General features: G+C 39.9%; 1 protein-coding gene across 1 annotated transcript in view; it reads left to right on the top strand.

Moving 5' to 3' along the window:
• nbas (NBAS subunit of NRZ tethering complex) overlaps positions 1-21,412 on the top strand; it is a 177,435-nt gene that overhangs the window by 145,742 nt on the left and 10,281 nt on the right. The window contains exons 50-52 of the mRNA XM_072441583.1: positions 9,504-9,643; positions 15,906-16,053; positions 16,823-16,954. Of these exons, the coding sequence (XP_072297684.1) occupies positions 9,504-9,643; positions 15,906-16,053; positions 16,823-16,954 (420 nt within the window). The remainder of the gene's footprint in view (positions 1-9,503; positions 9,644-15,905; positions 16,054-16,822; positions 16,955-21,412) is intronic.

Here is a 21,412-nt window from a genome sequence, read left to right on the forward strand (position 1 = left end):
TCCTTATACATGCCTTTTCCATAAGATTAGGAGCTATTGTGTACTTGCTTAGGTATGGATGATATAACTTTTAGAATATTTATTTTAGGCTTGTTGGCTTTATTTGACAAAACCGTATTTGACAAAAATGGATGCCTCTTCCATATCTGCCATATCTGAGAAACCGTCTAAGCTTAGAGAAGTCTTTTAACATTTACCTATGCACATTTAGTGTCTGCTGAGGAATTTTACATTCACTGGGTTCACGTCTAAAATTATCTGTTACCTTCAAGTGTCGTCCGTTCGGTGAAAGCGACTCACGTTTCAAACTGGGCTTTGATGTGGCAGAATATTTATTCAGCCTTACGTTTATTGCTCCAGGAAAGCAGCCGGAGGAAATGACTTCACATGAGTTTAATGAAGATGTGGTGCAGACTTGCATAAGCATTCATCTGATGAATGATCCATAATGTGTGGAATATATGAAGTTAGAAAAGATTTTTGTACTGCTTCAACTGTAATATTAGTGCTTAAGAACTAGGAAGGACCAAGCATCATTAATTAACCAGCAAACGCCACAATCACTGTAACATGTAATATTTTAATATATTATGCTGAGATGACTGTCAAGTGTTTTTGGTGTTGTTTTTAAACAGAAAAATAAATGGAAAAAAATAAAACTTTTCATCTGCACCCACAGCTCATCAGTAGATTTTCACTTTCTTCTTGGGGTGTCTTTTGCTGTTTCATTATCATATCCGGAAACTGGAGTTAGGCCACACTGCAGTTTTTAATCAGAGTTGAGATCCCTGTCTGACTGCACAAGCTGTTTCTGGGCCAAAGTACAGCAAGCGTTGTAATTGCTGTCGCCCTGCTGCGTGTGACTGCTTCTTTTGAGAACTTTTGAAAACTTGACATTGCCAGAGGTCACTATTTTCTCTCCAGACTTTTAAGTGAAAGGAAAGTGCATGGTAAATAAGAGTTTTATTGTTCGCTGTAGATGATTTTGGCTGCTACACCCATCACTCTTCTACAACAGCCGATGTAGCAGCACTTTTCAAATGGCCATTGAAAGTCATGGCTGTTCTACATAACCTGTTCATGAAATGTGCTGCATTGTGATCCTCATTAATTCCTGGCGCCTGCCTTTTGCTGAATGTCTCTCCCCACTCTTCACCTCAGTTTATGTTTACAGTTTTACAATAAAACAATAAAGTCTACATGTAAGAACATCCAAACTGTAATTGTCAGATAAAGCTTGGCGTTACCTGATATTGTCCTGTTTTTGTGTCCAAAGTTTGACATTTGAATTCATACAATTTGAAGGTAAATATTCAACTGTGCTATAGTTTTGCAGAGATCACTCTTTCATTAAAGCTGGTTGCTAACCATGGACACATTTACTTGAAAGTATGTTTTGACAAGGGTTTAAAATCTAAGAACAGAATGTGGCAAATGTGTTTATTTCAAGAACAACATCACACACAGCACACTAATATTTTGTAGGACCGCCTTTAGCATTGATTACTGCACACATTCGCTGTGTCATAGTTTCAATAGGTTTCTGCAATATTAAAATATGTATTTCCTTCAAGTGTTGCATTCTTTCTCACCAGTTGATCTTGTATTGATGATGTGAGAGCATGACCACTGCACAAAGCTTTCTCTAGCTCGTCCCAAACACTCTCACTGGGGTTCAGATCTGGAGTACATTAGTCTCTGCTTCTCCTTAGATGACACCTTTTCCATGACCATGGGATTTGTCTTCCCACATGGTTGTTTCAGATGAAGGCTAGTACCTACTGTATTTGCATAGTGGAATCCAAGTGGCGACTTTTTTTTTCCTTCTGTTATGTACGACGTGATGTTTTTGTTGTTAAAATATGTACCGATTACGTTTGAGTTCCGATCTGCGTAACTGATGTATAAATAATGACAGAACAGAATGTTCAGAACAACCTCAGAAAACCTCTCCATTTTGTATTTGCAGTTGCTGAAAATGTGGCTTGTTTTTGAAAGAGAAAAATTAATCAACAGGACTCTCCTTGCTGCGTGTGTGTAGCATGAGTGTTATTGTAGCGTCAAGGCCAGCATTTCGTATTGGCCCCATGCTGTCATTCAAAGCAATAATGCCTTTTGTAATTCCATAAAACCTCAACAGATTGAAAACAAAGAGAAAACACAATTCACACATGCGTTAAGCCCTGTTTAAAAACCCAACATATTTTACTGCATGTTGTCATGTTTCATTCAGCCCAGGCAAAGTCCTTCATTTCCCATTCTCCTCCACTTGCTTTTGAATCATTTCACTAAAAGATTCCTGATTGCCGTGTAGCATGTGCAGAGCAACATCGATTTCAATCCCCTGCATTAGCCACATTGTGTTCATGTGTTTGCGTGGATGCTCGGCGCTCAGAGGCAGTGTAGTTGTTTCATATTGTGTCCCACCGTTTGTTGACCCCTCGGTGTGAGCAACTATATCAGCGACATTATGCGTCCACTGTGTTTGCTTGAGTCTCTTTGAACTTGCTGCTATGAGCTCTGTGCATGTAGCAATATTTTCAGTATGTGTTCCATTCGGTGTGCGGTAGCTTTCAAATGTAGTGTATATTTAATCTATCATGTCATTTACTTTTGCCATTTTGCATTTGTATTTAAATAATTTAACCTTTCTGGTAGGTCAGCCACATGCTTGTCTTATGGATTTCATTACGTTGCCATGAATCTTCCAGTATTGAAGGTTTATTTAATTCTATGTAGGAAAAGATGGATGCACTCAACTCGGTTATAAACTAGTTTTCAGCCGGTTCCTGTTCTGCAGTATAGAACAGTTTCACATCAAGAACAGACAATCACAAAAACACAACAATGCACACACAATTTAGAGTTTACTGTCAGTCACTACAAATGAGGCCTTTTGGCAAAAAAGTCTGTATACTTTCTTAAAATGGGGGATCAGCGCTGCTTGTCCTCAAACAGAGACATCATTCCAGAGCCTGGTGCAGATGTGGAAGAATGGCCTCTGACCAAAGGTTTTCCTAAAGGCGGCTCCGTGACCTGCTTCTATGAGCACGATCTTTTTTCTCCAGGTGGTTAAGTGTTCACTGCTGGTACTAAGGCTGCCAGAGCAGGGGACACATTTTTATCCGGAAATAAAACCTGATGGACATGCTCTTTGTATAGTTTTCAAATGTCAGTGCATTACATCTGGACAGCACTGTGAAACTGAATTATTAAACTGATTTATCTAGCATATTTGGCAGTTTAAAAAAATGTTGATGTTTTAGTCTCACAGTTTGTGGTTCTTAGCAAACTAGATATCAGAGCTGGAACTGCTTTCAACTCCAAAACATTCCCCTTCTTTCTTTCTTTCTGTATTTTTGTGTGAACAGCACTCAAGCTGACAGTGCCTGTTGTTGACCAGAGTTGAATCATAGCCCACCACGCACTCAGCATCTCTAATGGCACAGTGTGACACGCATCAAACTACTGCCGCTGTGACATGTAATAATTGTATGAGATTGCCACAAACCCCACAGCGGCAACGGCAAAAAACACATCATTCTATCTGTGCTTAGATCCATAGACAAAACAAGTGAAATCACATACACATCCAAACCAGGATTTATTCAGAACTGAACCAGGTCTAAACAAGGAGTAATTAAGGGGAAAATAATGTTGATAAGTCTAAGATTGAATATGAAGCAGTTGCAGAGTGATCGTCCTCCAACCTGAAGGTTGGCAGTTTGACCCCCTCGCAGAAGTGCATACTGTCGTGTTCATGGACAATAGGTAAAATCCTTCAGCTACAGTAGTCCTGACCAAGCCTAGCACAAAGAGCTCGTGATGGGTCCCTGGGCGCAGCACTACAACCACTGCTCCGGAGGAGATGCCCTGGCGGCATTGAGGGATGGGTCAAATGAAGAGGACAATTATCCCCACAGGGTCAATGAATTATATCTTAACCTTAATGATACACTTTTAACTCGTAATCTACCTTGACTCGGGTGTGATTGAGCGATTGGTAGTGGTAAGAGGGGCCCCTGATGGTCTTTCTTCCATCAGTCTACCCCTGGGCCTCTGTGGCTTAAGATTATTTGGTTAATCAATAATCATGATTATTCAGGTCACAATTTAAGTGTAAAAACTTTTTTTTTTTTTTACATAATCGTGAACATTTTATAAGTCCTTTATATTCAAGCTACACTCCAAAAAAATACTTAAATAAAGGACTCTTTTATTTGTTTATCTTCTGTTTAATTACCTTTTTTAATTCAGAAAGTTGAATTTCATAAAGATCTGACAATGTGAATGAAAGTGAATTAAGGATTTTGCTGTTTATTCATATTGAATAATAGTATATAATAATAATATTGTGACTGTCACTGTGCTGTGAATGAAAATAATCACCACTGAGTACGGTGTAAATGAATAATGCTCAAAAAAATGTACGGCGACTTTGAGCATGTTCAAAGCGCTACGTAAAACTAATACTCTATAATTATATTTTTGAACCAGATTGAATCTTCTCGTCCTTATCACTACATGACCGTTTATGTGCCACCTCCCCAGTTTGAGAACCACTGGCCTATTCTAAACAGTCGCCATTACCTCAGCTTTAACACGCTGCTCCTCTAGCCTTTCGTGTGGGAATAGCTGAAGGTATAATGAAGACGTGAAGAGTTTTGAACTGGACGGCTGGAACAGAAACCTAATAGATTACACTAAAGAGCGGGAATCCATTACGGGATAGGCCTATAAATAGTCTGGAGGAGGACTGATAGGTAGCCACTCGGAGGGTGTGTACAGTATATTCAGATGGGCTGAGTGACTGAGAACCCACCGTCTGATCGAATTTGTCAGCGACTCAGATGAATGTGGTGCAAGCGGCTGTTACTCTTATCCTTCTCCTGCCTCCTCCCTCCTAACTCCTCCCTCCTAGCTCCTCTACACTGCCCTCCTGGCCTTGTGCTCGCTGGGTTTTGTACAGAACCACGGAGGAAATGCTCATTTTAATAGGCGGATAATTAATTGCCATCCCTCCTTGTTAAGGAAATAAAAGCCCTGCTGCCTCACAGTAATTGGCTCTGATTTAATCTGGGTTTTAATGGAGGTGAGGATCGGAGCTTTGGTGTTGTTTGGAGCAGAATTATTGGCAGGTTTGCGGTGTATGGAATGGGAATTTGGTTGGCTCTCATTATAGATTTTCATACATTGCTTTTACACCTCCAATTGCCTGGATCGCTTTGAGAGCATTGGCAGATTTATTTTTTTAGACCTGAAAAAACATTTGCACAACCTTGACTTTATTTTAAAATTGGACATTCGCTTACTTCAGTCATAAAATGTAAACCAGCTAACCCAAAATGTTGACAATGAAACAAATCATGTTTTACCACCTTATGCATTAGTGATATTTGCTGTGTGGCATTGAGCAAAGGTGTTTATGGGAGTACCATTTTAGACATTGCAGCGATCTTTGACAATAATTTAATGACTGTTATTTTCCAAAATATTTTATTTGGTTGTTTGTCATGTATTTACAGATGTTAAAATGGCACATTTTGGCAGCATTGAATTCCTTTTCTTGAACATTAGAAATAAAGTGTAAATCTTTGTGATTATTGTGGTTACAATATAAAGGTAAATTTGTAAAATGTACCTTCTCACACCTCGTCTGAAATCAACCAGTCAAAGGATCATGATAAGCTTGGCAGCGGCGAGTCAGAGGAAGGAAAGAAAGCAAAGAAGTGTCAGGTTAAAAACTCCTTATTTAAGGCTCCTCAGATCCAAGTGCCTTCAGACTGAAAACGACTTCCGGTGGTTGATAACATGTCTTAATTTGAAAAAACACTGTCCAAATGACTACCCTTGAAGGCTTTTTTACCTTGGACTACTCCTGCACAATTGAGGGATTATACAGGCTTGTTTCTCACAAGAATTGTGGCATTCCTACATCTCATAAATCAAAATCCATTGAGGTCCTCATTGAATTCTAATCGAGAAAGCAAAGCATTACCTTAACCAATCAACTCTGCTCTGCACTCTTTAATATTTTCAAGTATTGCATTTTCCCATTGCAATCCCATTTGAGGTAAGCACTTCCACATCATCCATTCTATATTTACTCCACATAAAGCCTGTCAGAGTGCCTGGATCTCGCCCCAAAGTGTTCAATATTCAGTATTCATACGATGAACCGGCTTTGGGTTGCAGTTTACATTCAGTGATGGATTTGAGGGCTTTAGATTGTGGCGTGATGCTTTTTACGAGTAGTTAAGATTCCATTTCTGTTTCTCCTGTGACCTCCATTTTGCAGAAGGTCCTGAGATCCAGCTTTGCTCATTTATCGTTCCATCCCTCCATCACCAGAAGATATTTCTAAACGTGTCGTGGTGGAGTGGCTCGATATTTAACGTGCATATATTAAACGGTCATCAAGGCAAATCACAATGTGGATCCATCATTAAGGATTCAATGTGAGTATGTCTTAATGACGATTTAAATGTGTTTTTCAGCCAATTCACGAGACAAGATGCATTCATAATTTATTCAGAATGAACCTGATGTAGCCTGGAGTATTAAAGGGACATAGACACATATTCAAGTTGCGGGTTAGTCTTGCAAGCAATGACTGTAAGGGTCAAAAGTAGCCTATTTGTGTGTATGTTCCCATAAAAGACAGTGATAGGTGAAGTTGTTAGGGTCGAGATAAAATTCCCATTTATTTTTCTATAGACTTAAATTCATGTATTTCAATTATATCTTAAAACAACTACCGGTATATAAAAAACAGATGTATTCAAAACTTGTTAGAATCACATCAACACATCACATCAAACTATGGATTAGTGAAAATTAATTGTTTGGGGAGTTTGATCCATGGCTCTAAGACATCTGAATAGGGTATTGCTAACATAAAACTGTAATTTGTCACCATTTCCTATTGAGTGCAATGTAAAAAAAAGTTCGACAGAAAAGGCATGTATAGCTTTCAAAAAGGTGGATCATAAACTTTTTCTCTGCTCAAACAAACTCTTGTCAACCATGTGATACGTTTGGTCAGCGGGCTGCCCTGCCACTGGATGTACCTAGCCGCTAAATGCTAAACGGACTACACACACCGCTGAGCTTGGCCTATTGACCCGGTTTGATTTTACCCCAGCCACTGCAGCCTTCCAGTGGTATAACTGCAGGTGCTGGTGAGGGGATGAGATGATGTTCTTTTTGGAGGTCAGTTTTTTGAGGGGGTGTTATCTACAGTAATGCTCCTCCTCGTGTGTTCACAGGTGAGGAAAGGTTACACAGTGCTGTTGCTGAGGTGTTTGATGGGCCAGAGGAGATTGAATCCTGTCAGGAGGTGGTGACACAGGGCAGAAAATGTGAAGTTGTTCCCCTGTTGAGATGATGATGAGAGAGCAGGGCGAGAAGATTCTGACATCGAGTTCGTCATACTTTCTGGTGTTTCGAAAGTAGACCCTTTGCTCTTCAGATGGTGATGAGGCACAGAGGAGTGATATAGGGCAGATGTTTTAGTGACGATTGTGTGGAGCAGAGGGACATGACATGCTGTTAGTTCTACTGTTGAAATGTTTTAGGAGGGCAGTCGGTTAGCTTTTGAGTATTGGTTAGAGAAACGGGCCATTTAGGTTTTTTTCAATGAAATATTTCATTGGCAATGGAGGGGAAGAGGGCACGATGTTTCTTTTTTGACGTGGTGATCAGTGTAAGGGGAGAGCATTTTTAAAAATATGTAATACTACACTTTTTATACAAATTTTTTATACTACTTCTATTGCAATTTAGTATTTTTTTTATTTTTTTTTACTGCCATATGAAACACATATAATTACTAACTAAACTATTTTGGAGTGCAAACTCAGTGGGCTTGTTTGTGTCTTCAAAAATGCATTTTATTCACCTTATTCGTGCAGCTGAACCTGCAGTACGATTGTCAATTATATGATTATTTATGCACCGGGAAACGTTTGAAAGAGTGACAAATGACAGCTCACATTTATACAGAGATACTCACAATAACAGACAAATGCACTTTCTGTATAATGAAGCTTCAACCCACCTGTCACTCCCACATCATCCAAATCAAAGCCGCGTGTTTCCTGAAGAAACGGCCTGTATTTCCTTGAAGTGGAGTTGGACCAAAACAGCCACAGATTCGTTATTACTTTATCTCTGTAGCTTCATAAAACCTCCGGGCACTAACGAATGCTTTTCTGCTAACATCACTGCACTGGTCTTCATTGCTTCGTCTGGATCCTCTGGACATTACACATATTAACTAAGTATTTGATTAAATGGCTGCCTGGTTTTCTTACTAACATCTTATCATTAGAAATATGAACATTGCCTTAGCTATAACAAAGGACCTGTCGATATTTAATTTAATGCATTTTTCTCCTGCTGTGTGAAGCACTTTGAATTGCCTTGTTGTGCTCTACAAATAAACTTGCCTATATCCAAGGCACATGTTGAAACTTTGACACTGTTGTCGTCCTGCTGCACAAGCTATTGACAGCTTATTTGACGTCTTCTTTAACATTGTTATGTATTAACTTACATCCAACACTGGTGGTGGTGTGATGCAGAAGTCTGGAGGTGTTGCAGCGGGAGAATTCAGTGGCAATTTTAGTGAGTGATATTTCATTACAATCTAAAAGACATTATTTAAACAGTTTTGTTATGGCAGATGCAAAGCTGCTGGCTCAGCAGTCACTAATACAAAATCTTGTTTTCCCCTGAATCTCTATAATGATTTAATTGGACCGTTATCATAATAAGTGCTGCTCCACTCAAATCAAGTAGATATTTAGAGGATTTCAACAACCCACTGCAGCTAGGTTTGTTTGGCTGTGTGTCTGGGGCCTGTCCCTGCTACAGCTGTATTCCGGCAGGTTCGAGCGCTTTCCCTTCAGAAATCAGCTGCTCTCTCAACTGTTAAATCACTCTCGAAACCAGTCTTTGAGGAGGAAATTAATTACTTTGCCTTCTCCTTCTCCCTGCATTATAGCCCTCCCTCATTCTCCTGCAGTTTCTTTTTTAACCTATTTCTTTTCATCACATTTTCCTGCAAACAACTTTTTTAGACATTTCTGACATGTTCCTAAATTGTATGTGTATAAAGTTGAATGTGGATTGTGTGGCGGGAACATCTTGCCTACAATCAGTGGATCAATCAGTACATCTGCAATCGGTAGAAGTCAAGTATCTCCGTCACAATCAAAAGCGTAGTCCCTTTGAGGTCAATGTGAACTCTTGAGTCTTTTGAATGAACACAGCTTGAAAATGGATCTCTGACAACCACTTCTAAACCAAAGAGGACAAATGAACCTCTGTGAAATGAAAACTCTGTGGCTTTTGTACTGAATGTTTAAGTGTTCCTATGCTAATTCCATTCATGAATCCCCTCACTGTTTTTTTGCTCCATTTTGTTCATTGCAAAAATGTGATGATTTTAATATTCCATAATGACACACGATTACTTACCAAAGCTACTCTCTTTACAGTTCCAGATTGAAGACGTGGAGAATGAAGACAAAAGATATGCCCTTTTCCTGGAGCTGCTTGAATCGGCCCAAAAGTGGGAGGACTTCCAGCTCATCATGCTTCTGCTCCAAGCCTGGCCCCCGATGATCAAAGACGACATGTAAGAACATTTAGTCTGTTCTTCCACCTTTGTTCCTTTGTTGTGCACGGCAGAAGGGGCTACTATTGGTTCGTCTGGCTGTGTTTACTCTTCATTAGCGCCTTCCTCAAAAATGGACCCAGGGGTAAAATCATAACTATCTTCCGTTCACAGCGAGGGCTTCGTTAACAATAGGGATACATTTACATTTTAATGGCAACTTTGGCGCTTTGTGCTTTCGTCTCGCAAAGGTTAGGATTGAACTATCTAATCACGGTGGGGCACATGTTGCGCAGAGCCTTTGAAAAGTTGGAGAAAGGATTCTTCACAACAGGCAGGAGGCTGGGGGCTTCCGACAGCAGCTGGAGCATTCGGAGCTGCCAGGATTATCGATAAGTGCCTAATGGTGTGATTGCTCCTCCGCTGCTCCATTGTTCTCCATTAAAAGTGTGCATCACTCTGGGGAACTGCAAGGCGCTGTGCTATCAGGAGTTAATCCTTCCAGCTCAATCAAAGCATGCTGCGATCAGGCAGCTTCGATCAGCAATTTAAAGTGTTTGTCACAAGGAGGAGAGGCGCATGGTTGGGATGTGCACATTTCAACACAGCACTGAGCATAGATTACAAGTGTGACAGGGAGAGGAGTCTCTAAAAAAGGTATTTATTGAAAGCTTTATCATTAAGATTTGATCGATTTGTCACATGCTATGGCTGTACAGTTTTTTTTAATTCATATAGTTGTGTTGTCTCAGTACAGATGTATTGTAAAGGCAGCTCATAGGTTGCGATCACATGACATCACAACATGCGACACCTTCACCTTTAATTTAACACTGAGATGAGACAGGTCAGATTTCTTTAGTAGAATTTGATTGCAGATTTGTTGTCCTGGTTTATGTTTCATATCTCTGTAATTACTGGGCCTATCCGCATGAAACAAAAACTGGCACAAAGTTCAACGTCTTCTCTGTCTGCATAAATAAACAAAAGTGTAATCATTTTTTCACAATTGTGGTGCCATAAAATTGTGCCATTATTCAACTCCAAAAGCATGATTGCTGTTAGTTCAAAGGATGTTAAGACTTCCGATTACTAGGACGAGTTGGTGGAACCGATCCCAAACAAATGTTTTTTATTTTATTAACATTTATTTAACCTGGTAAAAAAGCATTGAAATCAAAACCTCTTTTTCAAAGTGAAAAAGTAGTGGGCTAAAGTAAAAATTGCAAGTTTTACAAATAAGGTTCAACGTTTGTGGATTTCAATTTTGGATATTTCTTCCAAAAACAGTGAATATCCCATAGAATTTACATAGGTAAATTCATCTTGGTGAATAATTAAGGTACTGGGAATATATTAGGAAAGTGAGGAATTAGTTTGAACCACTGCAAACTTGTTTTGGATATACATTATGTACAGGGCCTTTAAGTCCCCTGTACTGTCTGTCAAATATCCCAGTCGCTCAGTCATGTGAAATAACAGTTCTGTGAGTGTTGTGCATACTTCAGTAACAAAACCTCCTTGTATATCAGAGCATTTGTATACTGCAGTTCAGTTGTCAGTGCCTTTGTCTCAACACTTTTGAATGTAGCAGCAGGAGGAGAGATGGGATTAGCTCCAGCTCGTTCAAATTCACTGTGGGATCCTGCCACTGCTCCACTGACTGAGAGCACAGCCGTGGATCATCGCCTCAGCAGGAACCAACTGACAAGCGCTTCCTTTGGCTGACTTTAGTGGCCTTCTCTTAGGCTGTATCTTGGATTGTCATATCATGACACTTTTGTGTTACAGTTCAGAATCAGAAATGGTTGATTGCCATTGTTAATGGACAGAATTTACAAACATAGGAACTTGTCTCGGTGATTTGGTGCAACATAAAACAATGAACAATCAATAAGTAAAAAAGAGAAACAATTTAAATCTGCTATGGATAAAAATAAGAATAAGCTATAAAATAAAAAATAAGAATACAAAAAAATAGGCTTAATATGTACACACATTTACAGTTGAGTTTACATATGTAGTGCAGAAAGTGAACAGTGCAGTGAGTGATTAAATGATGGTTGCCTAAAACATTTTTTGTTTTTGTGGACTTCATAGAATTGACTTGATTTTGCTTCTAAAATAGTCACAATTATATTTTTTTCAGTCCTTACAATTATATTGTGACTAAAATAGTCTCAATCATTTGATTAACATCATGAGATTAGATTGACTCCGACATCAATTTGTAAGTGTAGAAATGTGTGGGAATAAGATTCATGACAGTTGTGCTATACTCACAATACTCATCTTGTCTTTTTTAGTGGAGTAGTTTTGCTGCTTCTACTATATCAGACAATAGGTAAGAGATGATGTAATGTAACTATTGCTTTTAACCTAAGCTGATATCTTCATGTTTGAATCTTGGTCTGGCCAATATATCTACTATTGTATTACATTCAATTTTGTTCTGTTCACATTTTTGTGCATAGTTCTACACTGACATGCCTAAAATAGAGTTCCTATCCAAGTTTGTTGTGTTTATTTTATAAACCAGTCTTTCTTGTCGTCATCACTTAAATTTAGGATAAGCTTCAAGCTTCAGTGGCTGGAAGCAAACTTTATCAACATACGCAGACGTTGACTCGGCGTTAAATCATTGATGGCTACTGTCTGTCAGGAGTAGATTTGTCGGAGACCACAAGAGACTGGATTTAGACGGTTGTACTGATGTGGCATATGAAAAACGTATCCCTTTAGTCGGGCGGCATAAACCCTGTCATGATTCAGAGCACGGCGTGGGCTGGCTGTGACTCGCAGTGCACCCTGGGACACTTTTGGCCCCCACACAGTCACTCATATAGAGGCGCACAACACAGAGAGGAGCAGTGGCGACTGGCCCACAGTGAAGCATAGGGCACACTGATGGAATGATAAATGAAATGTCTGCATTTCAAAGTTAGTTGTGGGAGCAGCTACCGGCAATTCTGAAGTTCTGGTTGTATAGAAATGATTGACATGATTTAAGCGGACTGCACTGGGAAAAATATAACTATAAAGAATTAACTTTTAAACAAAGTGTGCTTAAAGGCGGATTTTTCGGCAATTTGAGAACGCAGGCGGAAGTGCGCATGCGCACTCCCCCGTGCGGACTGATACACACGTAATGTTTATTAGCGCAACGGAGCGCATCACATCGCTCGTCTCCCGTAGATTTCTGTCCACTTCTGCGTCAGCTCGAACTGTCTTTCTCCGTCTTCATTTTGCCCCGTACACTGAGGGAACTATATTATGATAGATCCATGCGCTTAGGCACGCGGAAATGTGGGGACGAACCGCACGCGGCTGCAGGTGAGCGGTAGGTGCGTTTTATGATTGATACGTGGCAGGACAAATGATTTATCCACGCCACGAGGAAATATGATAAAAATTTGCTGAAAAAAATCGTCCATACCACCTTTAAGTGATCAACATGCCCAAGCAAATGGATAACTGTCCCAGAGCACCCTGTCCTTAGACCCTCCTTCTTTACCAGGAGTGGGAAAAAGTGAAACCTCCTGGATATCCACAGTGAAGGAGAGATCCAGGTCTTAGTACTTGATTTAACTGAAGCGTTTGACCAAAGTATTGTTGGATTCATTGTACATGATGCACAGGCTGCCAACAATAGTTTTTTTAAACAATTTGTTGTACTATTATGTATGAATAGACTGTAGAATGTTGGTGTTTTTATTGAAAAAAGAAAATATTGTAAAATTTAAAAAAAAAAATGCTGTACTTTGAACATTCCGGTTAGTCATCTCTCAGGTGACAAGCAGGTAGAAGAAAAGTTTTATAGTGCACCTTTAAAGTCTAAAAGCAGAAAACATAGCAAGCTACCATTTATTTAAATAAACCTTCCACACAGCGCCCCCTACAGTTGATCATATTAACAACACCACTGCTCTCTGCTGTCTGCCAGGTGAGGTTGTCTGAGATCTCTCTTTCCAGGGTCCTCTCTTCTCACCCACGCACTCGAATCACACGGCGCACTCTTGTGATATAACCGAGAGACTCTGTAGGACACACTTAAGGAGGCTAATCTTGGCTTTAGACGTTGCATTCCTCTCAGCCAGTCTTTATCAGCATGTTGCCATCTGCTTGTTATACTGTCGTGTGGGCTCCACAAAAGCAGTCACCTCATGGCATCTCCTCCCTTTACCTCCCGTCTCATCCCAAAATCACATTTGCATTACCGGTGCTTGGATGGATTACATTAAGTAAATGAATGTTCTACAAATATTCCAGTGTACCCACGTATTGGCAACTCTAGCAATCGCAGAAGAAGAGAGGGTTTACCACCTGCTTGTCTCCATGGAGTTGTTATTGCTTTGCCTGGAATGTTCCACATTATGACATTAAAGGCACTGTACCCTTTTTTTCTGTCTCAAAAGCATGAAAAACATAACTTTAAACTTTTTGCAGCAGTATTGATCACTTAACTAATGTATTCCTTGCATCCTAATCATTCACCTCAATGAGTTAATAGGTGCTTTTCACTACTTTTAGAGCCCAGAGCGAGTTTTGTCATCATGGCAAAGCTAACAAACATTAGCATCCTAATAGCATACCTCCTGCTTTGAATAAAACTCTATAATTAAATGCAGAGAATGCCCATCTGTCTCATTTTCCCCTAAAAGCAGCTTGTACTATTGTACCTGTTCTGATTTTACTTTATTACATGAAAACATTGGGTATAGCCCCTTTAAACGTATTGATATTGTATTTATTTAATTAAAGGTATTTTGAGTGGTGTCACCTTTCCACCGATCTGACCAGTAACTTGACCAGAGTCTGTAACATCTCCATGGAGACAAGCAGTTATAAATGCCTCCATAGTGTGACTTTAAATTACACAACAGTTGGTGTTATTTTCTTTTTAAGTCAAACTCAATTTCATTTAATCTCACCCAAGGGTTCAAAATGTGTTATTTTCACCTTCTTCTAATGGTCAACCCGGTCAATTATCATCATTATGTAATTTCATAAAACCCTTCACAAACTGAGAATCCCTGTTTGGCTTGGCTCGTCTTCAGCGCTAAAACAATTATCTAGTTTGCAATTATAGGCACAAGCATTGGACCAGCCCCAAAACCGCCTCGGGAGAATAGGGATACGAGATAGACAGGCGATACAGCCCCGAAAGACGAATATTAATGAACGTTAATTAATAAAATAAATCTTTTCCATAGGAGCCATCACTCAGCACAGATATAATTAACCGATAATGAACTACCTACTTCTTTTGACTGATGTATTAATAACTACAAGGGTACTTAGTGGAGCGCATAGTTTAACCTTGGTTATGCTCTTAATTGAATCAATAGACATCTTGGAGAGGGGAAAAAAAAGATCTCGCTGTTATTTCCTTGTTTTACTCCCATGATGTTCCCTTGACCTTGAAGTCAGGACGACTATTGACTAAAATAACCCCATGACCTCCACAGATGCATTGCCTTTTCACATTTGACATTTGCAACGCTGTGGTGGAGGCTAATCAGTTCGTATGGAGACGTGTGTAAACAAACTGACACTTGCCTCAGCTCCGAGCCGTCCCCAGTGTTTGGAGGAAATCAAATCTGGAGGTGTGAGCTATTAACTGCAGGACTCTTGTGGGCAAACAGCTCTGCTTTTCATGCCGTTATTGGAAGTGACGGCTCATCAACATCTCTGTCAATCTGTTGTTGTTATTATTAGCTTTAGCAGTTCATTTTTGATATGCAGAACTGTGGTGTGATCAGTCCTTCTGTTTTACATGTGTTGATGTGCAAAATATAATGGTAAAAATTACATGTTTACACTAGATTATGTGAGATTCTGTCGAATAAGATGGTCTATTTGAGGTTTAAAGCTTAAATCATTTAAACATGTCTTTCTCAGGCTTTCTTTTCTGTCACAAATACAAATCGCATATACATTTTGAACTCAGCTGGGTCGAACATTTGAAAGGTAAATTTTCTAATGGAATCCTTTGTATGCAATTAACATGATCAATCTCCATGGAAACAAGCGCTTGAATGTACCTTTTTTTGGTTTTGTGTTATGTAAGTAGTAGGTATTTTTTGATGGTTCCGCAGAAAGTCATTAACAAATTGACAAACAATGAGAGTGTTTCTAGTTTGTGTTAAAACTGTGGAAATGAAAAAAGGGAAGAAAAAATCCTTGCTCTGCCTTTTTTTTTTTATCACAAATTCTGTTTGTGGTGTTCAATAACTGCTGATGAAAGCTAAAGACATTGCTTCCGTCTCCTCTCATTCCCCAGCGCGGCAACAGAGCGTAACCCATGGGTGGTGCTGACCTCTGCCCTGCTGACCCGCCTGCAGGGTTCAGGCGCCACATTGGACTGCGGTCAGCAGGTCGTCGCCATGGTCCGGCCTCTGTACACCACCAAGCACAAGCTCCCGGTGCAGGTAATTCACATTCTGTATTCATGAAACCGCACGTCCACGCTTTAACATGCTACTCCGCTGTTGCCATGCTTCGAGTGAAAAATGCAAGGCTGCCGGCAGCTGCGCGGAGCTCAGCATTATAATATAGAAGAACACTATTAAGCATGTTACCCGCGGCAACATGCTACCTCAAAATACCATAGGTGCTATCCGCTGCTTTGAAATCTGCCCGACTAATGCAATCCATGCCCCGCTGAGCACTGTTTCTCCTAATGACATTCTGTATGTGTCTAGCAGCAGCTGACTGTGATATTAGTTTAGTGCTAATGCTATTCAGCGTGAATGGGCTAGTGTCGGCTTGGCTGTCTCTAATATTAGTGTGGCAGAGGAGGAAGAGGAGCAGCTGGGGGGAGGAAGCGGAGGAAGGCCTTTTACTCTGCTCTGAACAGCTTTAATTTGAATCTGCTGGAATGAAACTGGCGGAGCATGGGGGGGGACTCGGATTGCATCGTGATATCCATATATTGTTGGATGCCTCTGTGTGTTTGCTGCTCGCGCAAGACCTTTTAGACGTATTATGTGGATGCACTGTGTATATATATATATATATGCACATCGATTAACCTTTACCGTTTCTTAACTCCAGCCCCCCCTCGCACTTTTTTGTCCCTCTTTCCTCTGATTGCATTTCTCAGTTTTCATCTAGCTTTGGCTTGGATCAAACGCTGTTGCCTTTATCTCTCTGTCCCCACATCTTGGCCCTAATCGTCCTTTTGTCCTTTTCCTGTAGTGCATCAAGAGCATAGCCACACTGTTGCTCCAGCAGCCCGGCCTACAGCAGTCTGCCCTCAAACTGATGTCAGAGAGCGCGGACGAGGAGCTGCTCAGACTGACCCTGGATCAGGTCAACAGCATGAACCAGGTAAGTGTCAAAGGCAGAACGTACACATGCAGAGGGATAACACGGCCTTTATCATCAATCTGGCATAAATTTAATACAGTTTCTGGGATATTTCTTTCTTTTTTTTTTTTTTTTTAAAGAACAATTTCACCATGCAAGAAATTCTACCACTGATGCAATGTACATGTGCAAGAATGTATTTAATGAATGAATGTTTAAGCTCTCAAAATGTGTTTTTTTAATTGTAACTTTAGAGGTGCAAAGTATTAGGGTAGTTACGAGTTGTATACTAGTTTTGGTTATATCTACAGTATCTAGTCATAGTTTGAGCCTTGATTAATATCTGGGTGTTGTTTTTACAATATGAATAGTAGATATTCCTGTCTTTCTGTTTTCTGTAAGTTCTCTTCGCCTACTTTCCACTCCAAATCTATAGTGTAGTTTTTCTTTTCGCCCTTAAAAGTTCATTACGATTACTTTTTGCTTTCTACTTCTTCCGTCAATGGAAACACCACTTACACTTTCTGACATTACCTCTAACTGACTACACCTTTTAAAAACTGGGTCTTGACACAACTATTGAGTTCGAATAAAACTTTTACCTTGTACTTTCTCCTCACCTAATTATTTTTTTCCTTTTGTACCACAGCTGTTTAAATCAAGTTCAAAAGGACAAACGTGTTGTTTTAGATGGGTCAGATAAGCCAGTATTTGCATATAGAGTAGTTTTATCTGATCTTAAGTGGCAACGACAAAATGCTTAAAGGTGCTTATTAATGTCAAACGATAAGGGAAAACAAATTGATCTCTTGGGCCCAAGTTTTGAACCATTGACAAACTTTTACAGATCTTATCATAGAAGTTATGACTAAAATACTGACAATAACTTTTGATTTAGTACGCATCTGTCCTTTCGTTTTGTGGAGTCTCTATCAGATAAGTGAATAATCTTTCTCAAGTGTGTGGGCTGCACTCCACCACTTCCAGCCTCAGATAAGCAACGGGCACGAAGCAGGCCTCTCCCGACCCAACAGACCCTGGTTTTGTTGTGGGATCAGATAAAAGAAAAGCACGCTATTAAGACACAGAGCCCCCATTAAATGTAAAGCTTGTTGCATCAGCCCACCTAGGCAACGTTCATCATCCCATTTTCAGAAACGGGAGTAAACTACTAAAGAAAGAACCATTTAGTTTAGCCACACGTCCGTTAGATCTACCATGAGATAGAAAAGATATTCAATTAATTAGTTTCTTTTGAGACCATATTTTACAATGAGTAAATGATTGTAGAAAGTATTGCTGTACAAGTATACACACCACCAAGTGTGGATTAATGAATGAACGATGCAATGTTAAGTCTTTGAGTGTCCAAAAAGTGCTACCGTCTTTCCTATGCTCAAGTTTTGACTGTCCACACATTCCACACATGTTTTGTGGAGACGCATTAACCTCTTTTGGTAATAAAAACTCACCTGCACTGACCTGATCCAAGCTGAACCACTTCAGAGGAGACAATAGATATGTTTAGAGAAAATGGAATCGCCCGGTACAGAAAAGATGAGACATGGAATTACCCCACAAATGTATGATAATGTAAGAGAAAAAGGAGGCACGATCTGAACAGGAGGGATTTAAAGTTGGAAGGGAACCGACAAAGACAAATCAGAGGGAGTTAGCAGGGTTATGGGAGCAGGAGACAGGTAGTGTGTCACAGGCACTCAGAATAAATGTGGAGTCTTGCGGGGGAACGTGCAAGGCCGTGTTCAGAGCAGCGTAGAACAGCACTCATCCGCAGATAACATCAGGACAGACAGAGAACGTCCCTCAGCTCTAATACACCTGATAATACTGCAGAGCTGGAGCTGTGGACTTGCTTGTGTGCGATGCCAAGCACTTGTTACGCTTGTTGTACTTTCAAAAACACTGGGTTGAAGTCACTTGAAACCACAAAACAAGCATGAATAAGCATAGTGTTTTAACTGGTGTAATTTTCACACTTGAAAAGTTGGGATGAAAAGCTTTTTATTGTGGTTTGTGTGAAGGAGTTAGAAATGTGTATTTGTGAGAGTAAACACAATGGATGGAAATTTACCCAGTCTGGTGGTGTGTTCTCAGCGTGTAGTTTATTTACCGTATGTTCATTAACATGCACTGACCTGACAAAATAAGTATTAATGCTGGTTAAATAAGTATTAATGCTGGTTATAAGACGAGCATTCGATCCCCTGATCCACTGTACAGTATTTATGGGCACATACATGTGGCTGATTCAACTGATTCAATGACACTATAAAACTGAAAAGCCAATGGACCAATGACCACGGATTAAAAACATTTTACTCCTGAAATAAGTTCGAAGGAAAGTACAACTTCTATTTCCTTCTTCTGTCAAAGCTGTCTGTCAAATATGAGTGATCACATAACCCAATTCTATCAAACCCAGATGTGGGAAATGCATACTTAATCTAGTGCTTTTAATGTGGGCCTGGGATTTACATTTCAAATTGATTTGATGGATCCTACCAGCGCTGTCAAAACCTTTTTTCAGATATTGAATAATATATCCATTGCCATGTGAACAGAATTAGAAAGTGTGATTCACCAATGGAGCAATAAGATTAGACTTGATTCCGCGTACAAATCCATTCACCCCATGAATGTAATGCTGTTATGTTCTTTGAGTAATTTATTGATGTCGCTTGTTGTCTAGCCACTCATTGTACGGCGTCACAAGCAAATTTACCACGGAACCAGAAAAGATACATTTCATTTGTCTGTGACCAGCTTCACTCAGAATGAAACAAAACATTGTCACAAATGACTTTTCAAAAGCTGCTAATTGAAAAATATGGGACAGATTTAGAAGAGTCGGGTTGTTTTTTGTACTTTGCCAGAGACAATGTGTTGCCTTAGGTTGACTCAAAGTCTTCTACCGTAAATAACCAAATGGATATGTATTGAGTGACAGTTCTTATCGGCACAATGCCTTAACCGTAATTGGAAAAGTGTTGTTAAAATAACTACACAAACATCATATCTATTTTTATTTTAGATGCACTTTAGATTGGAATTTTAAAAAGGATTCATTTCTGGAGATTAGTTTTTAATTAAACGGTGTTGGCTGAAGTAATTTGTTTAGCTCCACATGTGATGTATGTTCACAATCACTGAGTGTGGCTGTTCTGCTATGATTGAGTTCAATATTTCATAAAAAGAGTAAAACAGCAGTGAATGGAGAAAGAAAGGCACAGTTCATGTGTGTACATTGTAGCATATCTTAAAGGTCCCATAACATGCAAAATCGACTTTTCAGAGCTTTTAACCTTCTTACATTGCTATTTGTGCTTCATATATGTCCAGAGTGTTTTTTTAATTGATTCCCGCAGTGTTTAGCTATAGTACAGACTATCTCCTTTCCTCGAATCTGCTCTGTTGGGGGAACTGTGGGGCTACGTCACGGGTGGGCGGGGCACACACGCTCTGAGACTACGTCACGGGTGGGCGGGGCACACACGCTCTCTGAGACTACGTCACAGGTGGGCGGGGCACACACGCGCTCTGAGACTACGTCACGGGGGGGCGGGGCACACACGCTCTCTGAGACTACGTCACAGGTGGACGGGGCACACACGCTCTCTGAGACTACGTCACAGTTTGGGCGGGGGAGCCAGATCGCTCTTCACAAGGGTGGGGGCGAATATCAAACCAAGCCGTTTGCATTTCCGGGTTGGTGAGGGGGTCCAAGGTCTGGGTGATATTTCTTAACTATTATGTTAAGGGTGTTGCACAACCCTTATTATTATCAATTATACACTTAGGATAGACTACGAAACGTGAAAAAAGCATGTTATGGCACCTTTAAGAGCTGTTCAGGAAAAAATATGACTATTTCCAGCTGTAAATTAATTATTAAAATCAAAAATGGATACTAATTTGAGCAACTATCGACGGCGACAAAAGATCATGAGATTTATCAAAACTAGAATGAGACCACGTGACAATGCAGAGAAATAGTTTATGTTGGAAATTAGTATTGTTTCAAATATGTTTTTTTTTTTAATTAAATTATCATTGTAGAATCAAAATTGGTATTGAGTATCAAGCCTATTCCTTAGTATTGAACTTTGATTGTTAGTACAACACTGGACTGTGTAAGGGATTTAAAGTAAAGTAACACAGAGGAGACTGCACTGGTTATTCGTGGGTGTTCAGTATCTCAGGGCAGGGTCCCTCATGATTTGATGAGCTACAACAGGGGGTGTCCAACCTTTTTTCAACGAGGGCCCCATTTTGAAACTTATACAGAGCAGAGGGCCACAAATAACACAACAATGTAGTTTTGATGAGCCTCCACACCTTTAATAATACTTGGAACATTCATTTTAGGTTTGTATAACATCAAAACGCTTGATTATTATTTAAGTAAAGACTGTCGCGGCCTGTACGTAGGTGATGGATTTGATTAGTCTAACTAGTGCT

Source organism: Eucyclogobius newberryi, unplaced genomic scaffold, assembly GCF_026437365.1.
Source record: "Eucyclogobius newberryi isolate DKJ021-1_F unplaced genomic scaffold, fEucNew1.0.hap1 SCAF_1, whole genome shotgun sequence".
Taxonomy (NCBI): domain Eukaryota; kingdom Metazoa; phylum Chordata; class Actinopteri; order Gobiiformes; family Gobiidae; genus Eucyclogobius; species Eucyclogobius newberryi.